Source organism: Drosophila miranda, chromosome XR (assembly GCF_003369915.1).
Source record: "Drosophila miranda strain MSH22 chromosome XR, D.miranda_PacBio2.1, whole genome shotgun sequence".
NCBI lineage: Eukaryota > Metazoa > Arthropoda > Insecta > Diptera > Drosophilidae > Drosophila > Drosophila miranda.
In genome coordinates, this window is record NC_046674.1 from 15132867 (window position 1) to 15158537 (window position 25671).

Below are 25671 nucleotides of genomic sequence, written 5' to 3' on the forward strand. Positions count from 1 at the left end.
TACGTAGACTGTCTATTATTTTTACCTGTTTTACCACTGCGATTTCATAGCACACGCTGGTGATTTGAAAGATCAAAATCAAGACTAACTATTGCTTTATTAAAAGAACATTCTTCATGAGTAACTCGTACGTTTAATGTAGGCCAAAACAGGGCCATAAGCTCTGCAAGGTCCACGCTGTCCGACTGCTTAAAATCCATTAGTGTCGTAGACTTCGGGTATATTTCCATTTAAATTCACCAGCAAACTCAACGCTTTATGTGTTTCATTCAGTGCATTCTCTAGTGTTCTGGCCCAGTGACCAAATCTGCGACCCATTGTGAAATTATAGCTGAGATGAAATCGGAAAAGAGGGTCTTTACCCTTTTTGGCGGTGGTCTTAATAAAGATCTTTGTAAATCCACACCAAACAAGTATGCTATCAAGCTGGGAATAACATAGCCGCTTCGTACACCTGGATGACGTACATCTGTCTTCAGAGTGTAAACCGATATGTCTCGGACTTGAATTATCTTAGTCGGAGTAATCTTGAATGGCATTTTACGGTAAAGCACTAGACGTTGATTAGGGCAATTGATACCCTTGGGGCGATCGGCAATATTTTAGATTTCCTAAAGTTTTTAGGAAATGTGTATCCAATATGTCCATAGTCTATTCTACTCGATTCTCGTTCCACTAAGCTGGCGGCTGCGGCACCGAAAAAAGAGATAAAGCCCCAATTTAAATTCAGTTTTGCATTTATTTATGTTATCATGTACTTGTAGATGTTTTTTGCTTTTGGTTTTAGATTGCCAGTTGCAAACCGCATTTGTTCAGTGTTCATGCAACGATTTCACATTTTAATAATTAAAAAAAAAAAAAAAATCAAAGCATTTACATTTACAGTAGAGAATAGGTGTGTGTGTGTGAGTGGGCTCTGCGGCTTCTCTTGATAAGAACAACAGACAGCTCTAAAATGTAGTCTAGATGATACTAGCACATGCTGCTCGCGAAGGAAAGGGATTGTTCCACAGGGATTCGAGTTCATTCGTAGCGTGCACTTTCCGTTTCCGGTTCTCTGCTTAAAATACATGTTTAGCTGTCGGGTCATACGTTAATTACAGGACTACAATCAAATTGGGGAGGGGGGTTTCCCTGGTCGGGCTTCGGTTTCGGGGGATTGTATAGTTTTGGACTTTGATTCCATTTCCATCTAAAGCTGTCCAGCAAGTCCAGCTGTCTTGCATGCCATGCCTCTGCTCTTCTAAACTGGTAAATATTTTCATATAATTTCTAATGAAATTTACTTCATTTCTTAGTTGGTTTCTTTGAACTAGTGTGGATTAATTGCATATTTTGATTTTTTTAGCATTTGGTAGTATTTTGGGCGCAATGTTTCGTTTCGATTTGACAGACATTCGTGTTTTTGTAATTTACAATTAGACTGTATCTGAATCAGTATCTGTATCTGTATCTGTATCTGCATGTTTAGTTACAGCGAGAATAATATAATAGATAAAAGGTCCGTTAAAACTACCATAATATAAATAATGTATTGTATGTATATTTATAAATATATTTTTATTTGTATATTAGACATATTATATTTATATTGCATGTAAATAAATATCATCTTTGGGTCTTTTGTGGTACATCGTCTTAAACAGATCAACTTAACTTAGTTCCGTTCCAAATCACAGCAGAAATCATACAAAAAAATTCTAAAACTATATGCGAGTAAGTGGGGGTTGGAGGTTGGGGGCATAAGGCATAAGGTATAGGGTAGAGGGTGGAGGGTATAGGGTAAGGGCAAGGTAGTTAGGAACTTTCCGAATAAAGATAAATGTACAAATTAGCATACTCATAGATACATACATAGTTCGTAACTAAAATCAGTTTCCAAAGTGGTTGGGGGGAAAGGGAAAGTAAAGTAAAGTTCAGTGTTTAGTGTTCAGTATTCAGTGTTCAGTGTTCAGTGTTCAGAGTGTCAACCAGCGATCTCTCAATCGATTATTCGATTATCAAGCAGCGCGGCAAGTGCTCCTTCAAATAGTCAAAGAGCTCGTGCGATGCCCCCGGACAGTTTGTGAGCTCCAGCTCCTGCAGATGCCGCAGCTGTATGAGGCTGGACAGCCCCGACGAGGTCAGCAGCGGACACCCGGCCAGCGACAGCACCTGGAGGTTGCGCATCGAGCAGAGGTGCTGCAGCCCGAAGTCCCGCACCTGGGAGCACCAGCGCAGGAAGAGCGCGGTGAGCGAGAGCATCGTGGACACATATCCAACGCCAATATCCGTGATGTGCACGCATCTGACGGAGAAAGCAGTGAATATAGAACCTGTCGTTGCCTCTTTGAGGGACTCACCTATCCAGCGTCAGCTCCTCCAGCTGATTCAGATCACAGGCGATATACTCGAGCGAGGCGTCCGTAATGCGGGGACACCAGGACAGGTCAAGGGCGCGCAGCTTCTGCAGGTTCTCGGCAATCAGCTCGACTCCATCGTCTGTTAGCTTACTGCAGCCGGAGAGGCTCAGCACCGTCAGATGCGGCAACGAGTGCACTGCAAGAAGAGTCGAAAGAATCAAAGGATTAGTTTAACAACTGAGTGCTTCTGCATCTGCATCGGCAGCCCCAGCCCGAGCCCCAGCTCCAGCCCGAGCCCCAGCTCCAGCCTTAGCCCCAACGAGTATGCATTCTACTCACGTAGCAAACGTTTCCTGCAGTCTGCAGTAACTTTTAAAATACTCTCCCTCCTCCTTTAAGAAAGCATGCCCCAAAGAGGGGGCACAAGGACAGCGGGTTGCCTGAACCTGCGCAGATACTGGATAAAACGGATAGCGAATGGCGAATAGCGACGCGGCACATGGCTAAAATTACCGTTCGTAAGCCGCTTAGACTTTCCCAATGGGTATGGGAATGGGAAATGGAGGGGCTGGAGAGGGGAGGGGAGGGGCATAGCAGTGCTTGGGCGGCTGCGGAAACAGAGATAAGAGGCGCTGAAGAAAAACCAACTCCAAAGGAGAAGAAGGGGGTGCCCGCTTCACTACCTCCCTCCCCCAAGGGTGAGAAGAAGTCGAAAAGTGCAAGGGTTCGGGTACGGGTATGGGTACGGGTCCGGCCGAGTAAGCCGCTTTGTGCGGCCGTACAGGCAACACCAACTGTGTGCGACCCACTTCGACTGCGGCCGGCAGATGCTCGGAGGGGGAGAGGAGCACAGGAGGGCACGGGCACCCCTTGTTTGGCTTCTGACCAAAAAAACCGCAAGAGGCATAGAAAAAACGATTTGAATTACAAAATATGCACACACACACACACGGATGCAGATAGCTCAGATACACAGATTCTCAGATAGTGAATGGAAAACTAACGGACTAAATGGGAAAGCCTATGAAAAATTGATGAAACGAGTCCCGCTCTGTGCTCTGTTCTCTCTGCCTGGCTCTAGCTGCGGACTGGACTGGACTGGACTGGACTGAAGCGAAGCCTTTATGCTATTTACATAATGGATGCCTTGTGATGAGTGGATGGGAGTGCGAGCAATCTTTAAGTTTTGGCCAGAGCTGATGAGCGGATGAGCACCCCATAAGGGGGATCCCACTGAAAGGTCGACACGTACTCCCATCAGTAAACGCTACCTTCTGGAATCCTTATCACTGAGCAGTTCTGCAGTTTCTCCATTAATGGGACCTGCTCAAGCCTTACTTAAAACGTAATTTTGAATCCATTGGCCAATACATATTCAAGCGCTATTGAGGAGGCGGAAAGGGAACCAAGATGGGAAGCCCCAACAGTGACAATAACCGTAACGCTGACGACGGGCAGGAGAGGGAGAAGCAGCAGCAGCAGCAGCAGCAGCAGCAGGGTGTTGTGCCTCCTCAAGGAGGCTAACAGTAATTGTATCTATCAAGTGAGAGCTGCTGCTGCTGCTGCTGCAACTAATGGGGCAAGCCGGCTGTTTGGCAGAGAGGCACAAACCGCAAAAACATGCAATGACAAAGACAAAGGCGCCTCTATGCCACGGAACAACAGTATGCGTATGAGTAAGTGCATGCATATGCAAATAGACATAGATACAGATACAGATACAGAGACATCTACGAGTGCTTTTATTGGAAACTGTGATTAGCAGGCCGCCGCGGCGGCGACAGAAGCCGACGCAGACCACATTAGATGGGAGGCGAAAGGCGAAAGGGATATGCCCAGAGAAACAGAGACAGAGAGACAGCTAGACAGAGAGAGAGAGCGCGGGATCGGGCGGATAATGATCATCGATTGAATTACACTCTGAGCTAGATCTGTGCATCGGCCTCGATTTGCGCGTATTTATCGCGCTCGTGATCGCCACTGAAATTCATTTCGTTATCAGCGCTCCATCAACGCGCAACGATCCCGTCCCGTAATTCCGCGATTCCGCGATTCCTCTCAGACCAGACCGTGTGTCCGTGTGTCCGTGTGTCTGTGTGACTGTGTGACCGTGTGGTGGCATTCCCCTGGGACCAGTCACCTGGGACCTGGTCCCGTGCTGCAGTTTCATTTTGTGACCGACACTAACGGGTAATGGCTGGCCGCAGGACTACTCGTTTTTGCGATCACAATACTGAAATTGCAGCAACGAGCAGCGAAACTGTGGAATGTGTGCAAAACAGTGTGAAAAGTGATCTATTAGTGATTAAGGGAAACAGACTCAAGTGGAACTGTTTTTTTGTTTTCTAATTTTGGTTGCTATGCTGCTGCTTTAGTTGGAACTCTTAAATCAAGTATAACTTCTCTATGTACTTCAACTAGTATTTACGTGCTGGCAGAGTAGGTGTCCACAGGATTCAAGCGGACACCTTTGGTGGCACTCGATCGGTGCAAAACGAGTGCACCGGACGAAGGTGAGAGAGCATTCCCTGGAGCGGAGACTGATTAGTTAATCAGTGACTCGAGACTCACTCGCGAATGACCTTGGTGCTGGGATTGATACTCGTACTCTGTGGAAGTGTTACAGGAACGAACATTGAAAGTATTTACAAACGGGCGGAATGTCACAGCAAATGGAATTTCTATTTGGCGATTTCATATACATATAATCTGGCACGAGTATTTGAACATTCTCTGTGGTAGAAGATATTGATAGAAGTATAATTTCAGTCAGTCAGATTCCATCTGCTTGGTCATTATTCCCCTCATGCTTCAAGTCGCTAAATAAATTGGGTGTGTTTTCCCGGAACTCCAGCAAATGAGGGACCTGGGAGGTGGCTGCTTGATATGTATTGTGAATGGAAATTTTCGCAGTGTCAAAATAGTGGCCCAAAACATGAAACGAACTTATGGCCCCTCCATCCATCCTATATACACGCACCCATGTCAACACATGGGGGGGGGTTGATTATACATAAACATGTCAGATACTTTGTGTGTCTACGAGATACATTTACATTTCCCATAACAACTAGCGACATTTATGCTAGGTGGCTCGTTTTGTATTCTGTTTTTGTGCCTGTCCCAAGGACCCACTTTTCCCCATTACACACACAGTTTTCATTCCCCTGTCGGGAAATGTTGGGAATTAGTTTCCTCCTGGCCGTCTTCTACTAATAGCCCGCGTTGCCTCAGTTATTATTTATATTTGTAGTGGAAATCCATTCACTACGAAATATATGTACGAACGGTATCAATTTCGTTCCCTCTGTCCCAGAATTCTGTACGCAAGTGTCGGTAAGTCCTGGACAAATCCGATGTTGATTGGCAGTCCTAGGGCTTCCACTGCCACTGCCACGTCCACTCTCCTCCAGCGATTTGTATTGATTTTGCTGTGATATTAACATGCGGAATGTTTTGCTCACATAATGTTCGGCATTTCTTTACGGCTTTCTTTACGACTTGATGGCTGCTGATGGTCCCACTGCCTCATTGGGGGTGATTAGAGCGAAAGGCATTTTCTCAAAGTATTTTCTATGCAATAAACGTTCAATCAATAATCAGAGATCATTACTTTCAGGGTTCTCCGTGTTCTCCGAAGTTTCAAGTAAAACCAACAATTTACACCTTTCTTCAAGCGATTTAAAGTTGAATCATGCTTATTAGAGGAGGATGCCTTCTTAAAGTTTCATTTCATTTCAGGAGAGGCCGCATGGGGAGCCATTACTCAAATTACGTGGAAGAGCGCCAGGGTGGAGCAGGAAGGCGGGCGGAGATTCCCGTGAAAAACATTCCGCAGTTAATTAAGTAAAGCGGCCACAGCTTCCTGGGAAAACCCTGGAAATGAAATGCTCCTTGGATGATTGGAAAGCCATTGAGCGGCCACAGCATACTGGGAGCACATTGGAATAGACTGGAATGCTCCTTGGAGGACCCAAAGGTTGGTATTTTCAGAGCTCCGCAGCTTCAGCTGCCGACACTAAACTAAAGACTGATTAAAGCCAAAGTGATGGAACAAATCTCACTCAAGCACAGGGCGCCCACTGCTTTTGGGTCTTAAGTGGCCTGTCAATTAACGGCAAAGTTTGGGGGCCAAAGCAGCGAACGCGTTAATGGGCCAGAAGCAATACGGCCAAGTAGCCTCATTAGGCGCCCTTCAGAGGAGCGGATGGCAGTATAACTACCGCACAATCAGATTGGATTACGCAACGAAAGATTAGCTCCAGTTCGGGGTAGGCATAGTAGTCTACGAATAGTTTTCCCTTTAAAATGAGGCACTTGATAGGGGAATCCAATCGAGAGCAGCCGGGAAGCATAAAGAAGGCCTCGAATGCTCCATACACTCATCGAAAAATGCTAAATTTTCTGATTTTGGATCCACAGGATAGGCCTGCCCCCTGTGCACCCAGCTTTTCAGAATACGATACTCGTGTTCATTTGGAAATTAGTGTTTGCTTCACGAATTGTTATGCCACCAAATTATGCAAAAGACAGCAAACAAATTTGCCAAAAGCCATCGATAGAGACAGCGGTGTGTGTGGGCAAACAAAGAGACACAGATTCAGATACAATTACATTTTCCCACTCTTTTGGCACCCTGACAGCAGCTGTCAGTGCCGGCGAACAATTTCAATCAGAATTTGTTAGACTGTTGCCCTCCTCTCGACGGCGCTGGCTGTCAAATCGGTAATTGTGATGACTGCATTCGGGATAGTTCCTAGATCTTTTCCATACATACATACATATGTACATATATTCTGGCAGAGTCGTTTCCTCTGCGATTCACATTCTCGTGGGAGGCAAAACAAGCCTTTCTCGGAGCACAGGCCGACCTCCAACCGAGTTGGTTTTCAAGGTGCCACAGCAGGCAGTCTCGGTTGGTCTCAATACCCCCTAATACTGTGACTACAACCAGGGAATTAATTTTGAATTAATTTTGAAGGACTACAACTCTGGTTTTTTTGTTCTAACCTCAAACCTTCATGGCCGAAACACGGTTGACTTTTCAAAAATTCAAAATGGCGGATCCAATAAGACCAGATACTCCCCGGCCTTGCTACATCTACATCTACATCTACATCTTCCCCCTTGAAAAAGATCTTTTGAAGAGAAACAAGAAAACTGACTTCAAATTCGTAATCAGCGACCCCAAAAGCCCAAAAAAACCCAAAAAACCCTAAAATACATAGGGATATCGAACATGAAGAATATTACTGTCACGATTATTCTGGCTGTCTGGCAGCTCGGCCATTCTCTACGATACTTGTGAAAAGTCCATCTCCTAAGCGTCTTGCATCAGCATAAATTTATCATTTGCCCCAAAAAGAAGTCAAAAAACGAAAATTTTCGCAATGCCGTTGAAACTACAACAAGCGTTTGATTTATTATTTGAAAAAGTATCGGAAGACAATTGGGAAACTCCGAAAATAATTTTCAACGATATGGAAGAGATTAACCAGAAAATATATAAAGCCCTTGAAATTAGGAACTCGGCCGTAAAGGATGAACACCCTCTCTACAAATTTCGTCTGACTTATATTTTTCCAAATGATCCAACCACCTATTTGGACAATGGGAAGCTGTTTTGGACACTGGACCAGACCACTCAAGAGAAGGTAAAGAATGAAGCACGTAAGGCGTATAAGTTGCTGTTTCATTTAAGTGGAAACTTAAGCAAAGTCGACGACGCTTTATTTGCAGCCATAGATAAACAAATACCATCTGATGCTATCGAATTGACCCTTGAGGTGAGTGTGCATAGTCCCTAGATGCAGTTAACTCTTTTGCATATACAATTTAAATGTTTTCAGGGTCTTAAACACATAATTACTGTCTCTGACAATCCCGGACACTTGTCCTTCGTGTACAACAAGCTAATGGATCTCAAGCAGTCGGACAGCGTGGACGTTGCAGAGCTTATGGCCTTGTTTGGCCTACACTAAACGTACCAGATACTCATGAGGAATGTGCTCATATGTGAAGGTTCTCTACTACCTTTTGAGCTTTCAGTATCTTTTCATATTCTGCATTATAACAATAAAACAACTATTACATATGCATTGCATGGGTTCGCGTCGAACAATCTTCTGGATAGTCAAATATAATCTTCACTCGTACGACACATCGCACATCGCAACCATCGTATACAAAATATACGTTTTATCTGGCACTTAGAGCAGGACTTCCCATCCACTTTCCATCGTCTGACTGGAGTCACAGGACAGCCCTGCCTGGCCCTGAAGTAAGGCCCATCTGCACGTGGGCGCCTGGCAGATGCTGGTGTCCCTGTGGCGACAGAGCCACTGCGTGGGAACATCATCGGATACTTAATTGACGTTAAGCTCCGCGGTTCATGCGAGGCAGTGTGTTCCTGCCGTCTCCTTGGCTGTCATCAAATGCAATTTCATTCGCCCACTCGAAGAAGTCACTCGAAGTCAGCGACCACGCAACGCAACACTTTATGCATCTCGAAGCCTCTTCAATCGCATTGGCCTTGGGCCTGAGCATGTGTCTATGGCCGATTCTCTGTGGCCTGTGCACCCCACTGGAAGTTGAGCAGGTGCCAGGATCTAATCAGGGAGAAAGTGCTTCGATCCGGGTGCACACTCGCCGCTCTTCAAATACTCTTGTGGTCCGTCCGGCCTTGCCTCTGCCTCTGCTTTTGCCTGCGTGGCCATTTCATCCAAGTTCAGGTTCAGGGTCACTGCTGCTGACTCTGTCGCTGTCGCTGCCGTGCGCAAAAACAGCGACCAGCTGACGGCTGATTGACAAGTTGGCCAAATGGGAAGTCGTCGCAGGGGACAGTGCGTGCCGTGCCGGGGGCATCGAATGGCATCGGATGGCATCGGGTGGCATCGCCCCCGAAGAGCTTTTATAAAAATAAAAATTAAGTTAATTAACAATTTCCCAACGAAAAGCGTGCGACAGCCGAATAGCAGAGCCCCACCAACCGACACCAGACGAGAGTCCGAGCAGCAGCAGCAGCAGCAGCAGCAGCAGCGTCGAGCGAGCACCTTGAAAAATGTAAATGTAATTTAATGAACACGACACCCGAGGGGCGTTCCTCCTCCCCCTGTGAGGGATTGGAGGAATGGGGCGGCAATGGCAGCTGCAGACCGCCAGGGAGATTTATCAATTGCTTGGCGCTCGGACGGACAGACGCAGGGCTGACGGTGGTGCCGCCCCGACCGAAGAAGATGAATTTGGTGTCTCGGCATGCAGAAATTTTCCCCTCGAAGCAGCAGGCTCCCATAGAGCACACCATCTAGATACATACGACACAGGCTCAACATAATTTGCACTAGGCTGGCACTTATTCTGGTCAAGACCTGCTGCTTTATTTATATGATACTTGTACATACGTGCACCTGATAATGTTGAGCGAAAAGGTTGCGATGGGGCACTCGCACGGTGGGCCGTGCCCCTTCAGGGTATATTCCCACGGTTCTCTAACCCTTTCGGATGGAATGCATCCCACCGTGTATTGGCTAGCATTTTGTTTGGCAACAGTGGCAAGGTGGGAAGGTGGGGGGTGGCAAAGCTTTTTGGCCGGCAGTCCCGGTGCACTTTGCGGGTTAAATTGATGGACATGTCGCCGTCGACGACAAATGCAATTGTTCAGACGCGAAACGAACCACAGCCGGCAATCAGCGATCAAGATGGCCCCTGCTGTTGCACGATTCTGTGCGGTAGAAAGTTTGGGACAGTGGGGGAGTGGGGGCTGAGGCTCTGCCCCGCTGCTGGTGTGCGGCTCTGCTAAATGGGATCCGGCATTTCGGTTGACACTACTAATTAATGGGAGATTAACTTGTTCATTGTTTCGACCCGCGTCTACCCGCGTCTACCCGCGTCTACCCGCTCCAACCGTGCCCGCACACGTGCGGACTCATAAATCACGCATACGCCCAGTTGAACGACCTCGAAGCGCTGCCAATTAGCTTGGACGGGGCGCGACGAGACAGCCATTCAATGTGTCAGTCAGCCGCTCTTACATTTCCGTTTCCGGCTGGGGCTCGGCCCGGATTGCGTGCCAAATGATGTGTTGAAGTCAAAGCAGAACGTGAAGCCAAAGCCAAAGCCAAAGCCATTGGCAAGGCAATAAAAGAGTCCACTGGTCCCGAATGGCCGACTGGCCGACTGGCACTGGGCCAGCGCTAACGACCTGAGCCGCCTCCCAGGGGCAGAGTCAGCGGTCGAGCCGCTCTGCGAACTTGAAACTTGCCCCAATTCAATTAGATGACAAATGCAATTAGCCAAACGGCTTCTCGATGTTCTGATAAGCCCGGACACCGTGCCTCTGCCACTGCCACTGCCACTGCCACTGCCACTGCCACTGCTAGGGGGAAACGGTTGCGAGTTGTTTTTATTAAAAGTTTTTCCGCAGCCAGGAACAGAGAGCTCGACTCCTCCCGGGGCCGGATTGCACAACTTCTGACAATGGCTTAAACTGTGGCGCCTGAGCTTCTCAGCCGGTTCGAAGGCAACCGGAAAGAGGGTCCGCATGTTGTGCAAATCCGTGATGGATTATAGACAGAATAACAAAGAAAAGAGTGTTCTCCTTATCGTTCTTGTTGCGAGAGCTTTATCCGATTTATTTGCCACTTTTCTCTCTCGACATGTCGCATATGTACTTCATTGTCGTTCTGTGTTGATTCTTTGTTAAATTCCGTATTTTATTTTGATTTTTCGTCGAGTTCCACAAACAATTCATGACTGCCGCCCAATTTACACAAACTGCCAGCATTTAATGTGGCGCCTACTTGCTTAGGGCCCCTCAGACACGCCGGGCCGCACCGCCGCCCTGTTACCCTGGACAAACACACCACAGACCGGCAGAGACAGGAGCCAATCCCCGTTTCACGGGCGGATGTGTAATATGCTGTTTGTTGGGCGTTGTTGGGCTCTCCGTGCTCCTTCATCCATCACGAAAATATTGTCGGTAAACAAGATGCAAAAGGAGGCTTTAGTGTGTGTTTAAATATGTTTTAAGCACTTTACCAAAAGCACTTTGGAGTTTGCTCAGGCAGTGAGTCGCAGGATAACCGAAGCCCGACATTTTCTATTACGTTTCCATTACTAAGATAAACTCTTTGATCTTTTGAGCGAATAGTTCTAGAAAGCTTTAGTCGCTGTTTAATCAGGTTTTCGCATACTGACAATCGAATCTCTGTCCAGGTGAACAGCAAACGAACTACATGGGCAACCAGCAGTATTTTCGCCCAAGGCTATGCGATACCTCCAATACCTATGAACCGAGTCCCATTCCCAGCTTAAGCCGCAACTCCAGATTCAGTTCCTGCCCTGCCCTGCCCTGCCCTGCCCTGCACTTGAACGAGAACGAGTTTGTTCATTGAGCTGCGATAATTCGATTTCGGTGCGAAGGGACTTCTGAGGCAGTGGGAAAACGCATCCTGTGCGCTTGCAGCAATCTGCAGCTTAATTTGCGGCCCAATAGCATGTGGGAGTAGGATGGAGGCGTTGTTATGGTTCTTGCTGATTGCCACAGCCTGGGGGATTGGGGGGAGTGTGGCACAGGTAGCAAAAGAGAATGACGTGCCACGAAATTGATGGCAAAATGCTGCCACAGACGTTGCTGCTGCACAGGCCGAGCCGAGCTGAGCCGAGTCGAGTCGAGCCGGTTGCCAGGGACTCAAGTGGGCGTTTGAGCCCTTTGAGCCATAGCCGTCGCCATGGCAAAGGTCAAAGTAACGTACCCGTGCAGAGGCGTGTTCCTCTCCCTGGAAAGCGAAATGAATGGCAGGTTTATGCCTGCCAACGTCGTCTATTGCATATTAAATGGGGTTTCCGCTGCCCCATAAGTATGCTCTAAAGCTCTCTGCTTCTCTGCTGCTCTGCTGCTCCGCTGCTCTGTTCCAGCCAACAAATACGTCAATTAAAGTGGTTGACGACCAGGTTAATACTGGAAAACGAATGAAATGAGTTTAGTTTGTTAGGTATTCCTCACGAAATGTTCCGTCATTTCTGCTGTCATTCCAGCGATCTTTATTGTGGAAGGCATCCTTAATTGGGACTGGCCCCACCTTCTAGGCACAGATGCTGGTGGTGGGGTCCAAGATACAATAATACGAGGCTCAGGCCAAGTTGCAACTGAAAAGGGTACAGTTAGGGAGCTGTCAGGGACGTCAAAGGACGTAGAAGCCCTTGTAGAGCCGCGTACTTTGTTGTCCGATGTCCGATGTCCGTTGTCCGTGGCCCGTTGCCCATTGCCCAGGAAGCAGAGCATCACAAAAAGTGTCCCACAAAAAAAGTTTCAATTAGTTGAGTGCAATGTTTGGAGATGATGTGACGAGGGCACAAAGGACACGTTTCGGAAGCAGGCCAAACCCGCAAGGAATAGGTCTTTCTACAAGCATTTCATTATAAGTTTGTTCATACGCCCGTACGAGTATATATTGTTTGTTTGTAGGTCCATCTACAGCTCATGCTCCAGCAGACAGACTCCTGGCGGATATCCTAGGCAGTTTTTCTGGACCACAGACAGCACTGCCACAAGAAGTGCCATTAGCGCCGCTGCCGTGTGAGTCGTCATCGGCAACATTTTGCAAATTGAACATTCAGTTGGGCGGGACGACCCCCAGCGGAGGGATTTAGCCATGGATGGAGCGGACCGTGGAGCCCGTAAGGTAATGCCATTGGACATCGCTTAACAATTCCGACCGTGAAGCGGAAACCAGTGGAATTGTCAAAGTTTTTCCCCCGGCACGAACAGGGGGGAGTTCTGGATCGTCGCCACTTACCGATATTCACGATGCCATGGTTGGTCAGCTCCCAGCACGACTGCAGGCGTAGTATGCTCAGACTGTGACTTTGTTTCGGCGAGAAGTAGCCGAGGGCCGCATCCGTGACGTGGTAGGCCTGTGTGTGTGTGTGGGGAAGGAGATTGGGTTAGTGGGTGGGGCGTTTGGGGCGCTTGGGGTGTTTGTCCGGTGGGTACCAGTCGGATCAGCACTTGCCTGCAGCGAGAACTCGTACAGGGAGGGCAGCAGCTGGGCCACCGCCCCCACGGCCTCGTCCGCGATGTTGATGCAGTCCGCCAGCGACAGGGACACGATGCGGGGCGTCAGGCACGCCCACAGTCCAGCCTCGGTGACTTCATTGCATCCAGCCAGCTCCAGTTCAAACAAGCTCTGCGAAGCGAATTGTGGAAAATTGGTTAATTCTTAGTTGGGAAATTCCGAGTGGGGTCGAAAAGTAATGGCTCTCCCTCTAGGAATTTAAGGCAACCTTCGAAGGATTTTCAAATAAAATTGTATCAGGCTCCCGTTGAATATTCTCATACATTAATTTCCCTTTCTCCCCTCCATGGACAAACAATTTCCCCTCCCTTGCCAGCCGAGAGAGAGAGAGCAATCAAGGCAATGCATCAACTGAGAGAGCAAGAGATCACGACTGCACTCCAGGGCACTAGAGAGCGTGTGCGTGTGGAGCAAAGCTTTTGAATGAAGAGCAGATCGAGAGATAAGGCTTTTAAGCTTTGCCTGCACAAAGCTTCTTTCTTCAATTCAGGCGCAGATGACAAGAATAACGGACAACCAGGTAACGGAGTCACAGCCCGCAGAAGCGTAGTACAGCCAAAATACACAGAAAACAATTGTACGATTCGTGAAACATATGTACATATGATGATCAGCCATGAAAATCAGTTCTTGAATAGTAAAGCCGGAAGAAGAATATAATATCCATACCTCAAGCGATTGGTCACACACACAGATCTTATATAACATCTATAATAAAAGCGAACTACAGCCGAGTTTTCCGTTTAATCCGCCAGGAAGTCACCACATCATGCGGCCCCTAGCTCTAATCATATTTGTGATTTTGGCCGTCCTCGGCTCTGTGTCAGCTGCACCGAAACGACCCAGTGAGTTTTCCAACAGTTGATTCTCGATTCTCTCTGCGAACTTCCCCCTAAATTCAAGGTGAACATTGCAAGGAAGTTGTTCAGACCTACGGACCCCGTAAGTATATGGTTAATTTGCAGTTCATTGCCCCTGCCCAAGTCCTTTCAAACCAAACCTTTCCAGAGTGTGGCGTTCAGGTCAAGGCGGCCAAGTGCAAGAACCTCTTCGTGGAGGCCAAGCACGCGCGTAAGTGAACTCCGATTGCATTCTGTATCTGTATCTGCAAGTTATTTGATATTTTTCAGCATGCTACAATGAATTTTTAGACAGCTTTAAATTTCCAAAGTGAATTTTGATTGGCACGTTGCTCCGGTAATATACATACGTATATCGAATGGATAAGCACAATAAAGCATAATAGAATCGAATCGTCAGAGTCTGGGTGAATGGTTTTCGGGATCCATTTGCCATTTGCCATATTAGTCCTCGAAAATGTGTGCTATTCGGTTGTCAAGCAAAAAAATATTTTTATGAGCTGCTGTCGTGATGATTTCTGAAATACTTTTGGACATTTGATGGCATTCACACACACTTCGTGTTGACACTTGGCCAGCGGAAAATAAAAGCCAATCACAGGCGAAAGAATTTAGAATTCATATACATATACCCGTACATATAGGTATTCACATATGCACTCGTATGGGTGCCTCAGGTAAATGTTTCGGGCAGACAGTAAATTCCCCAAGAGATGGGGGCATATTTGAAATTCAATGGAGCCACTGAACCACAAGGTATTTATAAAACAGCAAACAAAAACAGCCACAGAAGCATTATTATTTCTAGAACGTGGAAATAAAACATTTTATTGATCAATATATGAAATGTTTATATATTTACTTAAGCTGTTATTTTTGGAAAATTCTGACAAGGTCGAATCGTTGAAAAGAGCGTATTGGCATCAGCGGAACTATGAATTATGAAATCCACAATCCGATATTAAGGAGAGCCCTCCTTCTGCCACTGAAGCTCTCAAGGACTGCTTATAGATCACCACAGTGATAGTATTCCTGGGAAGGCACTGCAGTATGCAGAGGATATGCAATGAACCCGCAGAGTAGTCCAGATACAGATTGAGTAATTAAGCAATTACAATTTTGAGAACATTTCATTCATTCGAATTGCCAATTTCAGCAGGAATTCCACTTGCCATTCGATATATCATGTGGTTCACCGCACACCCACACCCACACAAAACACACACAAAATGGCAATTAGCAATCATCCCTTGGCTTCTTTGGGGCAAAACAAATCGAGTGGGGGGATGGCGGGGCACGGGCCACGGGCTACGGGGGCGGGGATTCGGATTCGGATTAAGTTGCAGTGGTCCAAAGTTGTGCCGTGGAACTGCTAAAAGTTTTTGCTGGCTTTAAATCGCATCTGAAAACAGCGTGCAACGCGATCAACTTTGACCTTTGCCGGAGTAAAACATGGCCCCGATTCGAGGGCCAGACATTGTGTCGGGACCAGGTCCAGGCCCACGTCCAGGCCATGATTGTTGTCTGCTCTTGAGGCTGGCGCCCTGATTCCCGGCGGAAACAAAGCCCGCAAAAGCGATAAACAACCAACGCAGCGCAGCCGGAAGCACGATATAGAAACCACGGGCACGGGCACGGGCACGGGCACAGGAAATCACATGAGCAGAAAAACGCATTACCCAACCCCCAGCAAATCCTACGCCGGAGTCTGAAACTGAAAACAACAATTGCTAGAAATTCGATAAGGCGGCAAGGTACGATTTAGATGCAATACCAATACCACAATACAATACATAATGAACAATCAATCAGTCGTGGACTCAGAGGCGCAGAGGATACGCATGCCGGGTCCTGCCCTTCCGATAGTTCTTCTTTCAATGATTTGCCTAATTAAGGCTTTTTTGCATTAATTATAAGCAAAAGTCCCAGCAACCAGCAACCAGCTCATTAACGATTCAAATGGTCTAATTACGGTTATGTTTTACTGGATATGTGTGTACGGAATGGCAGTAATTGGATTCCGTACTAGTCGCATTGTTAACTCCGGCAATAGTCAGCAGTCAGCAGTCGAGCCACCGACTAGCAAGCCATAATAATATCGTTACCAACTTTGCCACAAGTTCATTATGAATGTTGTACGTAAACGCTGTACGGTTTTGCCGTTTGTTGTACGGATTTTCGTGTGTACGCTCTGTGTGTTTGCTATTCCCATTCCCGTTCCCATTCCTATTCTGTTTTTATGGAAAATTATGAAAGTTTTCCTGACGATGTGGCCAAGGGGAAACTTTTTGCTGCCCCAAAAATCGATACCAAAAGTCAGCAGCCACGCAAATGTAATGCTAATCCGAATACCAATAGAACGTTCGTTCCGACATGTGTATACAAGTTTAAGTAGATGACGTTACTCGATATCTCTGGGGGTATCTCTGGGTAGTTTCTGAGCATCCCATAATGATCGGCCATTGTGTGTACCTTTCGCTTTTCATTCTTTTGAATATCGCGAGAACCGAAATCAGCGAAACTTCCCCGCTTTAAGGGAAACACACACAATTTTTGCTTTAAAAAGGGTTTTTGCATACACGCGATATTTGCATGTAAGAACAAACAATCTGTACATGCAGAAAAAGTAATGCTAATGAATTGTTCACAGTGTTTGCATGTGGGTTTTTCAGTTGTACACAAATATAAATACGAATTTCCAATGAAATGGCAGAGGGGCAGGGGCATAGGGCTTTCCAGAATCTCCCTCGACCCTTGGACGGGCGAAAAACTATCGTCCTCGTACTCGTAATCGCTGCGATTTATTTATACGCAGGTAATTCAGGCTTCCCTTTCAAGCCCAGGTTCTCTAGTGGGTTTTATGGATCAACGGGGCTGGGTTCAACGCGCTCCTGGCACTTCAACGTTGGCCACTTTGGAGGATACACGTCCGCGGCAATGCGGAAATGGCGGGCATAGCCCGTATACCCGTACAGCCGTATCCGTACTCCCAGCGCATTGGCCATTCCGTTAAATATGTAATGGGAATGTACTATGTAGAATTCGTCGCATTTCCGTCGCATTCGCTAGCATTCGTTTCGCATTGCATGTCCGGAGGGAAAGGACATGCACTTGGGAGGCACTCCGTCGATTCCCCAAGGTCAAACTGCCGCGCACACACCACACCACTCCGGTTGATCCTCTTCCCATCATCACCATCGGCGCTCCACTCGTCCTTTGGGTCCCCCGCTTGTATGTGGGGGCGTTGTTGACGCATCCAGTGACAGCAATTTGCAATCAAACCATTTGTGGGCGGCCACCAATACCCAGAACTAGGCCCATAAACATGACATGCATCCACATTGGATTAATTCTGACATCAGCAGTCCCTCCGAGTGACAGTGGGGGGGACACACTCGTACTCTCAGCGGAGAGGAGTCCAACCCATTGAGTGTGTGATGGTCTGTGGCACTGCCAGTGCTCCAGCATTATCCAGTTTCCGGCTTGCCTCCTTCCTGCCGGGCCCCTGGTGGTTTAGGCCCTCAGATTGCCTTGAATTGGTCCATGAAACGAATGTATTTGCTTCGCTTCCAACACAGCTGAGCACCAATTAAGGACGAACCGCACTTGTTAGTCCTGCCAATCCGATTTAGGTTGGGTCTGCCCAGTCCCTGCCCTTCGGGCAAAGTAGGGGTTTTGTCATATCATAAATGAAGTTATTGTTTATTGGGGACTCTGCCTTATTCAATTGGGAGGAGGAGCACAACGTAGCTCTACTGGCAATCCGAAAACGTACAGGATTACCTCATCAGGCTCTGAGGGTAGAGAATTCTCGACAAAAGGTTGGCAGGTGGAAATTAGAGACCAGCTTCCGGCGTTTCAGCTCCCTTAATACCCTTGCAAATCGATCGTTCGGATGGTAGGCGCTGGTGCCCCCTCCTAAACTCCTCCGCTCTCCCCGGAGCTGCCTATTTATTCACTGTCACTTGTCACTCTCTCAGTTTCCTGCTCTTTGTGTGACGAGACAGGCAGAGCTTTTTGCTGCCACTCTCTACGATTCTTGGGTTTTCCTGTCACTTTTCTTCTTTCTTTTCTGCCTATTCCTTAGCTATATTTTTCATCTCTCTGCAACGTTTTTGTCATCATTTTATCCCTCTTCGCCAAAAAAAACATACCCTCTGCCAGGGTATTGCACTAAAAGTTGTGTCTTCTTCAACAAGAGAACATTTTGATTGTATTTATCAAAAATACAATAATGAAAATGCCCCAGATACATTCCATTCGGCACACGCACCGCTCACCTCATGAAAGATTCATTCAAATTATGAATTCAATTCGAGGGAACTTTCGCTCCCGAATGAACAAATTAGCGGAGCAAAATATTTTGCTAAATTAAATGAGATTTACGAGGGTTCTTTGATGTGATTGCATCTGAAATTGATCGCATCAATTCATTATGCGACAAGTGCCGAAAACTGTGACTGTGCCTCTGCCTCTGCCTCTGCCTGTGCCTCGGCCTGTGGCACCCGCCCTCCCGGCGATGAGGATGACACACTTTTCAGCTCTGACACGTTTCATTATTTCTGTGTGGCGCGCGGCACGGCACAAGTTCTCGTTCCCGAAATAAAATGAAAATAGTTTCGCTTGACCAGCGCCGAGATGGTGCGGGTTTATTTCGGATCTCATCCGACACGGGACTGACCACTGTCAACTTTTCCCCGTCCTCCTCCGTCCGCCTCCGTCGACCGGGACTTTAGGCCAAATGAAAGTCGTTCGCTTGGGAGGCTGCAGCTGCTCTCTGAGAGGTCCTTTGGGCGGTCCCCTACTCGGGCGAATGCCGGAAAGAAGACGGTCCCCAGAAACTTTGTCCCCAAACTTTTCAAAGCAAATATTTTGGGAACTCTGTGCTGAGGGAGACTGAAGAAAGCATCATATTTCTGTCGGACAATAGCCAATAGACAAAAAAAGACTCACCTGCAAATGATCGAGCAACGTTTCCAGGCCGCGATCGCTGATCGAGGAGCAGCGCAGGCTGAGCGAGTGGACGTGCTTGGAGGCGAGCGGGAAGGAGTGCACCACGTCCAGGGCATCCTCATCGGAGGCGCCCACCAGGCCGAGAGCATGGAAGCCGCGACGGATGAGCGAGTTGTAGAGCTTGCCGCGGTCGCAGCCGGGCATCTGGCGGAGCTCGCGGCACTGCAGGGTCGGCAGGAGGCCGGACCAGTAGCGGGGGCTGCGGTACAGTATGTCCCGCCACTTGATGCACACCTGGGCGAGGACGCGCCGCTCGTACGGCGAAAAGTACTGGAAAAAGCGATTCAGGAAGCGGTCGTCGAGCAGCAGGGCGTCGATGCTGTGGATGAGAGGCGGGTGCGGGTGCTTGTGGAGGATCAGCGTGGACTGGGTGGCGGCGACGGCGACCAACTGGGAAGCCTGCACCGGGCCCGAGCCCGAGCCCGAGCCCGGGACACCCGGTACGACCACATTGCCGTACGGATGGTGCAGGTGGGGATTGGGCAGCTGCTTGCGCAGCTGCAGCGGCGTCCCTCCTCCGGCGGCCGCCTTCTGGGCCGCCACCATGCCCATGGTGCTGAATGTGGGCGAGCCGGAGCCCGCGCCAGCGCCGACACCGACACCGACGCCCGGAATCTGGATGTTCATCTGCTTGGCGATCGACTTGACCGTCGGTGCTGGTGGGGCTCCGAGTGGCAATCCCGATGGTGGCGGGACCGGTCCCGATCCCCCTGGGGACATGGCCAAGTGGTGATTCGAGTTGATCAGCGTGGAGCCGGCCATCTGTGCCTGCAGCTGATGGTGCTGCTGCTGCTGTTGCTGCTGCTGTTGCTGCTGTTGCATGAGGAGGGCCGCGGTCGAGGTCGGGTTGAGCGTTGCCGGCACGGTACTGGCCGGCGGTGGCACCAGCGGCTGCGGCTGTGGTGCGACGGTGCCGGGACTCTGGCTGCCCCGCGATGGCTTGTCGGGGGTGGGCGGGGCATTGGCATTACTCGCGGCAGTGGCGGCTGCTGCTGCAGCAGAGGAGGTGTTGCTGCCGCTGTTGGAATTGGAATTGGAGTTGGAGTTGGCGTTGGCATTGGCATTGGAGTTGCCACCGCCACAGAGGGCGTTCGTGACGCGCTCCATCACCGAGGTCTTGCCGCTGGACGCGGTCGTGCTGGACGTGGAATTGGAGGAGGCGCCGTCGCCACTGGCACTGCCGCTGCCGCTGCTGTGGTGGTGCTTTGATCGGAGTCCCAGACCGTTGATGCGTTTCGATAGTTCGGCAGAGGCTCGCTCGACCACGCCCTGGGCCGAGATCGATGACATTGTGCTCTGGAAGAGATTCACTTTGCCTTCCCTGCTTCTCCCTCTCCGTGCCTCTGGCTCCTCTCGCTCCTCACGCTCCTCTCGCTCCACTCGCTCCTCCGTTCTACTGTTTCTCTGTCTCTGTCTCGTACTCTTGCTTTTCTGCCTTCTCTCTTACATCACGTATACGACGTGCATGCTGGAACAAGTCCTCCGCGTGACCTCGTTGACCCTCTTTCACCTGCAATTACGAGGTCCACCTGAAAGGAAAAGAGTTGAAACGAGAGCTTAAAAAGGGTTTCCTTGTCGTTGTACACATCTTCCCTGAGCTGGCGATTAAAAGCCATATGCTTCAGCTTTCTTTTCCCTTCAACTGAGGGATTAAAAGGGGACCCAAAATGGCTGCTAACCGATTCACCTGACCAGGCCCACAGTTACACGAGTTGGCTTTGGCTTTCCCTCAAAAACAGAGCAGATTTATGGCACACTTTCGTGGGTTTAGCGTGCAACCAATAACCTCCGACCTCGCCTGCCCCCCTATTGACGATTGCGATTGTGTTGTGGCTGCGAAAAGTTCTACGATAAAGCGTACAATGTTTCCAACTGCAGCCCCGAACTAAGCCAAGGTAATGTGCCCCATGCCCCATGCCACATGCCTCATGCCTCATGCCTTATGGTTTGCGATTTCGCAACGGAAGTTGTTAATCCTTCAAACATGAGGCTCCTCTACGGCACCCCCGGTGGACGGAGTGTGCAGGAGTCGAGACTCTTAAGGACTTACAGCGGGAACTTTGAGCTTTGGAAATTTTCAAATCGTAATCTTTGACGCCTGCTTGGGCCCAACTTTCAACGAAATCTATTCGAAAACTTTAAACTCCAGCATCGGGTGTCTATCTACGGATCTGCCCTCAAACTGGGGCTATTATGCCTCTTTCTGTCAGCAGAACTTAATTGCCATAAGCGACAAGGATGCCGATTCAGGCTCGTCCTCGCTCAGTTCCGTGGACCGGGGCAGGACGGGACTCAAGGTGGGCCTCGACAAAGCGCTTATCGTTGGTTCGCTTCGCTGCATCATCTTGGAGCAAGTGGAGCGGCTTTCCGCTGGGACATGGCCACAGACAAAGGCCAGTAATCTGTCCGCCCCGTGGGCGTGCCAGCAGCGACATTGGCTGGGCTTTGTCTGTCGTTTCCGCCGGGTTTTCCCGGGTCCGAGTGCACCCTAAGCTCGGGCAGTGCTTCTCGCCGGACCCATCCAACGGGCTGCTTTGCGTGGCGCCAAGAGCATACAGTATTCGGCCTGGGGCGGACTCGTCTGCAACTCGTACTTATCCCTTCCGTTGACGAGGCTTTTTATTGTCGAGATTTGATTGTGCGACAAATGCAAATACTCGTACAAATTGTGTGCCACGACAGCCAAAAGTTGGCATTATCCAAGCAACGCGAAGCTTCTCCTTTCTTCTCCCCTCCCCTCCGTTGGCTACAAGTTACACAATCCTCCCCCTCCTCCTCCTCCCCCTTGACATTGCCAAATCAAAGAAGCTCCCTTCACAGACAGAAGCAGTGGAGGAGCCAATCTCAACGGTTGAGTGTGAATCGTCTGGGTAATTTTACCAAATTACAACTCACTTTGGGTGATAATTTAATAGATTTGGTAGCGCTTATTACGTTAGGCATCCATTCAACAAGGATTTCTTTGTAATTTTATCCGATTATTGCTCCAGAATCACGGTGAGCATTGCTGTTTGACCCCAGACTTGCACCGGGGCTGGCTCTGGGTGGCCCTCGAGTGCAAGAACAAAATGCATTCCGTGTACATGACCAGGCAAGCCAACTTTCAGTTACCTTTATTTTTTATTCGGGAATTTGGAGCCTGCAACAACCTCTTGGCACTTCCCTTAAAATGTTTAATTACAAACTAAGCAAGTAATTTAATTAAGCCTCCGGAAGGTGCTTCTGCTGCCAGACTTCTATTGCAACGTGCACCATGACGTTGGAGCAAACTTTTCCTCTCTATCTCTCTCTGCAGGGTTTCCAAACAGGCAGCAGGCAGATCCAAACAAAATTGGGCCCCCACTGTGAGGCGCTTTTCCAGCAGCAGCAGCAGCAGCTTGAGCTCTGTGTCTATTTTCGTAACTGGGTTTCAGCTTGGATTGTGAGCCACCCTCTCAGCCCACGCCCACGCCCTCGCCCCACTCCCTCTGCCACTCGACAACGGTAACTACCACAGGCTTTAAATCGCTGCTCTCTGTCAGGGCCTGCTGCTCCACATTCCACTCTATTCTCATTCCCATTCCCACTCCCCTTCCCATTCCCCTTCCCATTCCCATTCCCATTCCCTGGCAACGCAGCCCGGGAGTCCGTGCCCGTGCGTGCTGCCAGGGGTAGCATTATCGATTTTCGTCCCCGTTGTTTCAAGCCCATTTGGGCTCTGATCCGAGCAGCGAACACTCGCCCAAAACAAAGGAAAAATGCTCGCAGCAGTAACACATCCCCCCTCACTGCCCCCTCCCGGATGAAACACGTCGATATTTTCGCCTGCTCCCAGCTGTGGGCCTGCCGTTTTGGCCGGGGCTTTCTTTCCCCCAAGTTCAGTGTTGACTGCCTCCACACTTTCGCCAGCTGGAGTGCGAATCGGAGTGGGAGTCCGAACGAGACGAACAAAACACATGAACTGCAAAAAACTCTGGACACACTCGAACGCTCGAACGCTCGAACAGTAAACACCTTGGGCTATCTACGGACGGGGCAATCCAATGTCCCAGGGCTACTACTGCGACTAGCGGTGCCAATTCTTTGTTCAACAGCATCAAATGTAAAGATGGGACAACCCAAGGCTACTTTCGAAATCATAGAATGCTATATTCTATAGATATAAACTATGGCTCCGAGGATTGATTATACCCTAAAACAGGAAGTTTTCTGTTTTTCGACGTGCAAAACTTCAAAGGAACTGAAAAGGAACATCCTAAGATCGTGTAGCATCGTTAAATATGTATTTGTCCAAAGGGGAGACATGGCAAAGACACATTTATTTGGGTTGAAGAGACCCTAGGACAGGGGGCAGGAACAGGGAGCCACAGACTGAGGAGAAGAACCTGCTAAAAACTGATTTCCTGATCGACAGGCAAAGATCCCGACGAGAAGGAGAGCTTTTGGTGGAGGGGGGGGACCCGGTTGTCCTGAAGTACAATCTTTCGCTCCTCTTACTCTGTTGCAAGGTAATCCGCCATTCCAATTACGGTTCCCATTCAAGTCGCAATCGGTGGCCCATAAGCCATGCTGTACGTCAGTCAGTGCTCGGATCTGGGTCAAACTATGCAACTTTGACCTGATTTGTAGAGTCGTCCGTGTAGTCGTAGTACATACGATGTATCACATTATATACCCCACACAAGGCATGTGCATTCCTTTCCATGTAACATATATTGTACATGGCTGCTCAAGGGTTATGCAAAGAACTATAGGATTTATCAATGCGCCCCACCATACGTAGGCTCGCATGGGGAGGACGCGCCAGGATGTCTAAGACCATTATTATTATGTATGCACGAGGATGTATGTACATATGTACTAGATATACGCAATATTTAGATGTCGCTGGTCCGTGGAATGACATCACAGACGAGCGGGCACGGGCACGGGCGCGGGCGCGGGCGGCAATCCGCTGCGGGTGGATGAGGGTGGTTGGTGGCGACCGGCTCTCCCTGGACAGGGGTGGGACCGACACCCAACCGAAGATTTGGTGGATGGATATGGATGGTGAAAATGAAGGAAAGCGAAAAACAAATCACGTGCGACGGCCCAAAAAAATGCGTTTGCAGAAGCACTTTTATGAAACTTTAATCTAAATTAATGTGCTTTCCCCGAGATGTGGGGCGGGCTGGTAGGACGAAACGAACCTTCTCTTTGTCTCCTTCTTTATGTAATTTTTGAACTCTCTTCACTTTTCCCGTCCTCGCACGAAAAAAAATCAATTTGTCGCCGCGTTTCTCGCTTCCTCTTGGCGCTTGCTGTTTTGCTTTCGAATCCGCTTCGTACTCGCTTTCCGTATTCCGTATTCCGTAGTTGCACTCCGCGCCGACCGATGGATGGCAACAAACAACGCACGGAAAACCGAATTTCCACCGAGGGAAAGACCACGAACGGCAGAGCAAAACCAGAGAGACACGAAGCGCAAAAAAAAACAAAAACAGTTGGCACGCTCTTTCTTGTTGGTCCGTAAAAGTCGGTGCTGTGGGCGCCGTGGGATTAAAAAATAATACCCGATTGGGTTTGCACTGTCTCTGTTTTTTATTCAACGCTGCAACAGATTTTGGTAAAAAAAAATAGTTATTTTTTGTTTATAAATTCAGCACTCGGGCGCTTTTGTTGTTGTTCCGGCCACTCGCAGTTCTTATTTAAATTGTTAACGGAAAAAGACTCTCAAGTTGGGGCTGGACGCTGATTTTTGTATGGTAACGCAATCATCATCGAACCGAATGCTCAAACATGTCCGCGTTCATGAGTTTATTTATCGATAAAATATACCGTCTGACCCTCAGATATGTACCGAAATATACCGCAAATATACGCGCCAAATAGAAATGGATTTAAAGTGAATCAGTGACGAGGATATGAATGATAATTTAATAGATTGATGAAATTGATAAAAATATACCATACCAATATACCGTAAATCTACCAATTTCGAAGTCAAAATATACCCAGCAAGTTGTGCACCTGTTTAAATGGAGGGGGATTAAGTGGGCTTAGCTCGATTTTCCTTAGGTATATATTTTGGTATATTTCTGATTTTCAGACCGTATACTTTATCGCGAAGTCCGAGGTCACTCTGATACTTTTCATAGTATTTTCTAGTATATTCCAGTATATTTTAAGACGCGTTATGGACGTGAGTCCACCCACTTGTCCAAAGCAGAGATCGTTTGACATTAAAATCTCAAATTTTTCAGAAAGGTCGAAAAAAAATGCATGTAAAAAAGTAGAAAACGGAGATTTTTCACACTGGTGCTTCCATGGAGCTTATATGAAAAAAACGGACAACATTTTTTTTTGAAACGTACTTCAGGTACTTCAACCTACTCTTCAGATGTCGCTTTTAGTAATTACATA

At 48.3% G+C, this 25671-nt stretch overlaps 2 protein-coding genes across 12 annotated transcripts; one reads left to right on the forward strand and one right to left on the reverse strand.

Annotated features, from left to right (window-relative positions):
* Positions 1-719: 719 nt before the first annotated feature.
* LOC108153297 (F-box/LRR-repeat protein 16) lies at positions 720-25003 on the reverse strand. Of its 3 annotated transcripts, XM_017283186.2 has the most exons (6): positions 24459-25001; positions 19231-20819; positions 13355-13528; positions 13139-13256; positions 2343-2538; positions 720-2287 (listed from the first exon to the last, which is right to left on the reverse strand). In XM_017283186.2, the coding sequence occupies exons 2-6, from the start codon at positions 20578-20580 to the stop codon at positions 1990-1992; spliced, it is 2136 nt and encodes a 711-aa protein (XP_017138675.1). In that variant the 5' UTR covers positions 20581-20819; positions 24459-25001; the 3' UTR covers positions 720-1989. The 3 variants fall into 3 exon arrangements, with proteins under 3 accessions (XP_017138675.1, XP_033243716.1, XP_017138676.1); XM_033387825.1 differs by lacking the exons at positions 720-2287; positions 2343-2538 and adding an exon at positions 8519-9249 and having other exon boundaries at positions 24459-25003; XM_017283187.2 differs by lacking the exons at positions 720-2287; positions 2343-2538 and adding an exon at positions 10496-12300 and having other exon boundaries at positions 24459-25003.
* Positions 4423-8442, forward strand: LOC108153298. Of its 9 annotated transcripts, none has more exons than XR_004471652.1 (4): positions 4423-4532; positions 4764-4855; positions 5962-8128; positions 8192-8442. XR_004471652.1 is itself a non-coding variant. In XM_017283188.2 (2 exons), exons 1-2 carry the CDS (start codon positions 7733-7735, stop codon positions 8321-8323), a joined length of 528 nt encoding a protein of 175 aa, XP_017138677.1. In that variant the 5' UTR covers positions 7344-7732; the 3' UTR covers positions 8324-8442. The 9 variants fall into 9 exon arrangements, 1 of the variants encoding a protein (XP_017138677.1); XR_004471656.1 differs by lacking the exon at positions 4423-4532 and having other exon boundaries at positions 4575-4855; positions 5962-7996; positions 8082-8128; XR_004471653.1 differs by lacking the exon at positions 4423-4532 and having other exon boundaries at positions 4581-4855; positions 5962-6028; positions 6084-8128.
* Positions 25004-25671: the final 668 nt, after the last annotated feature.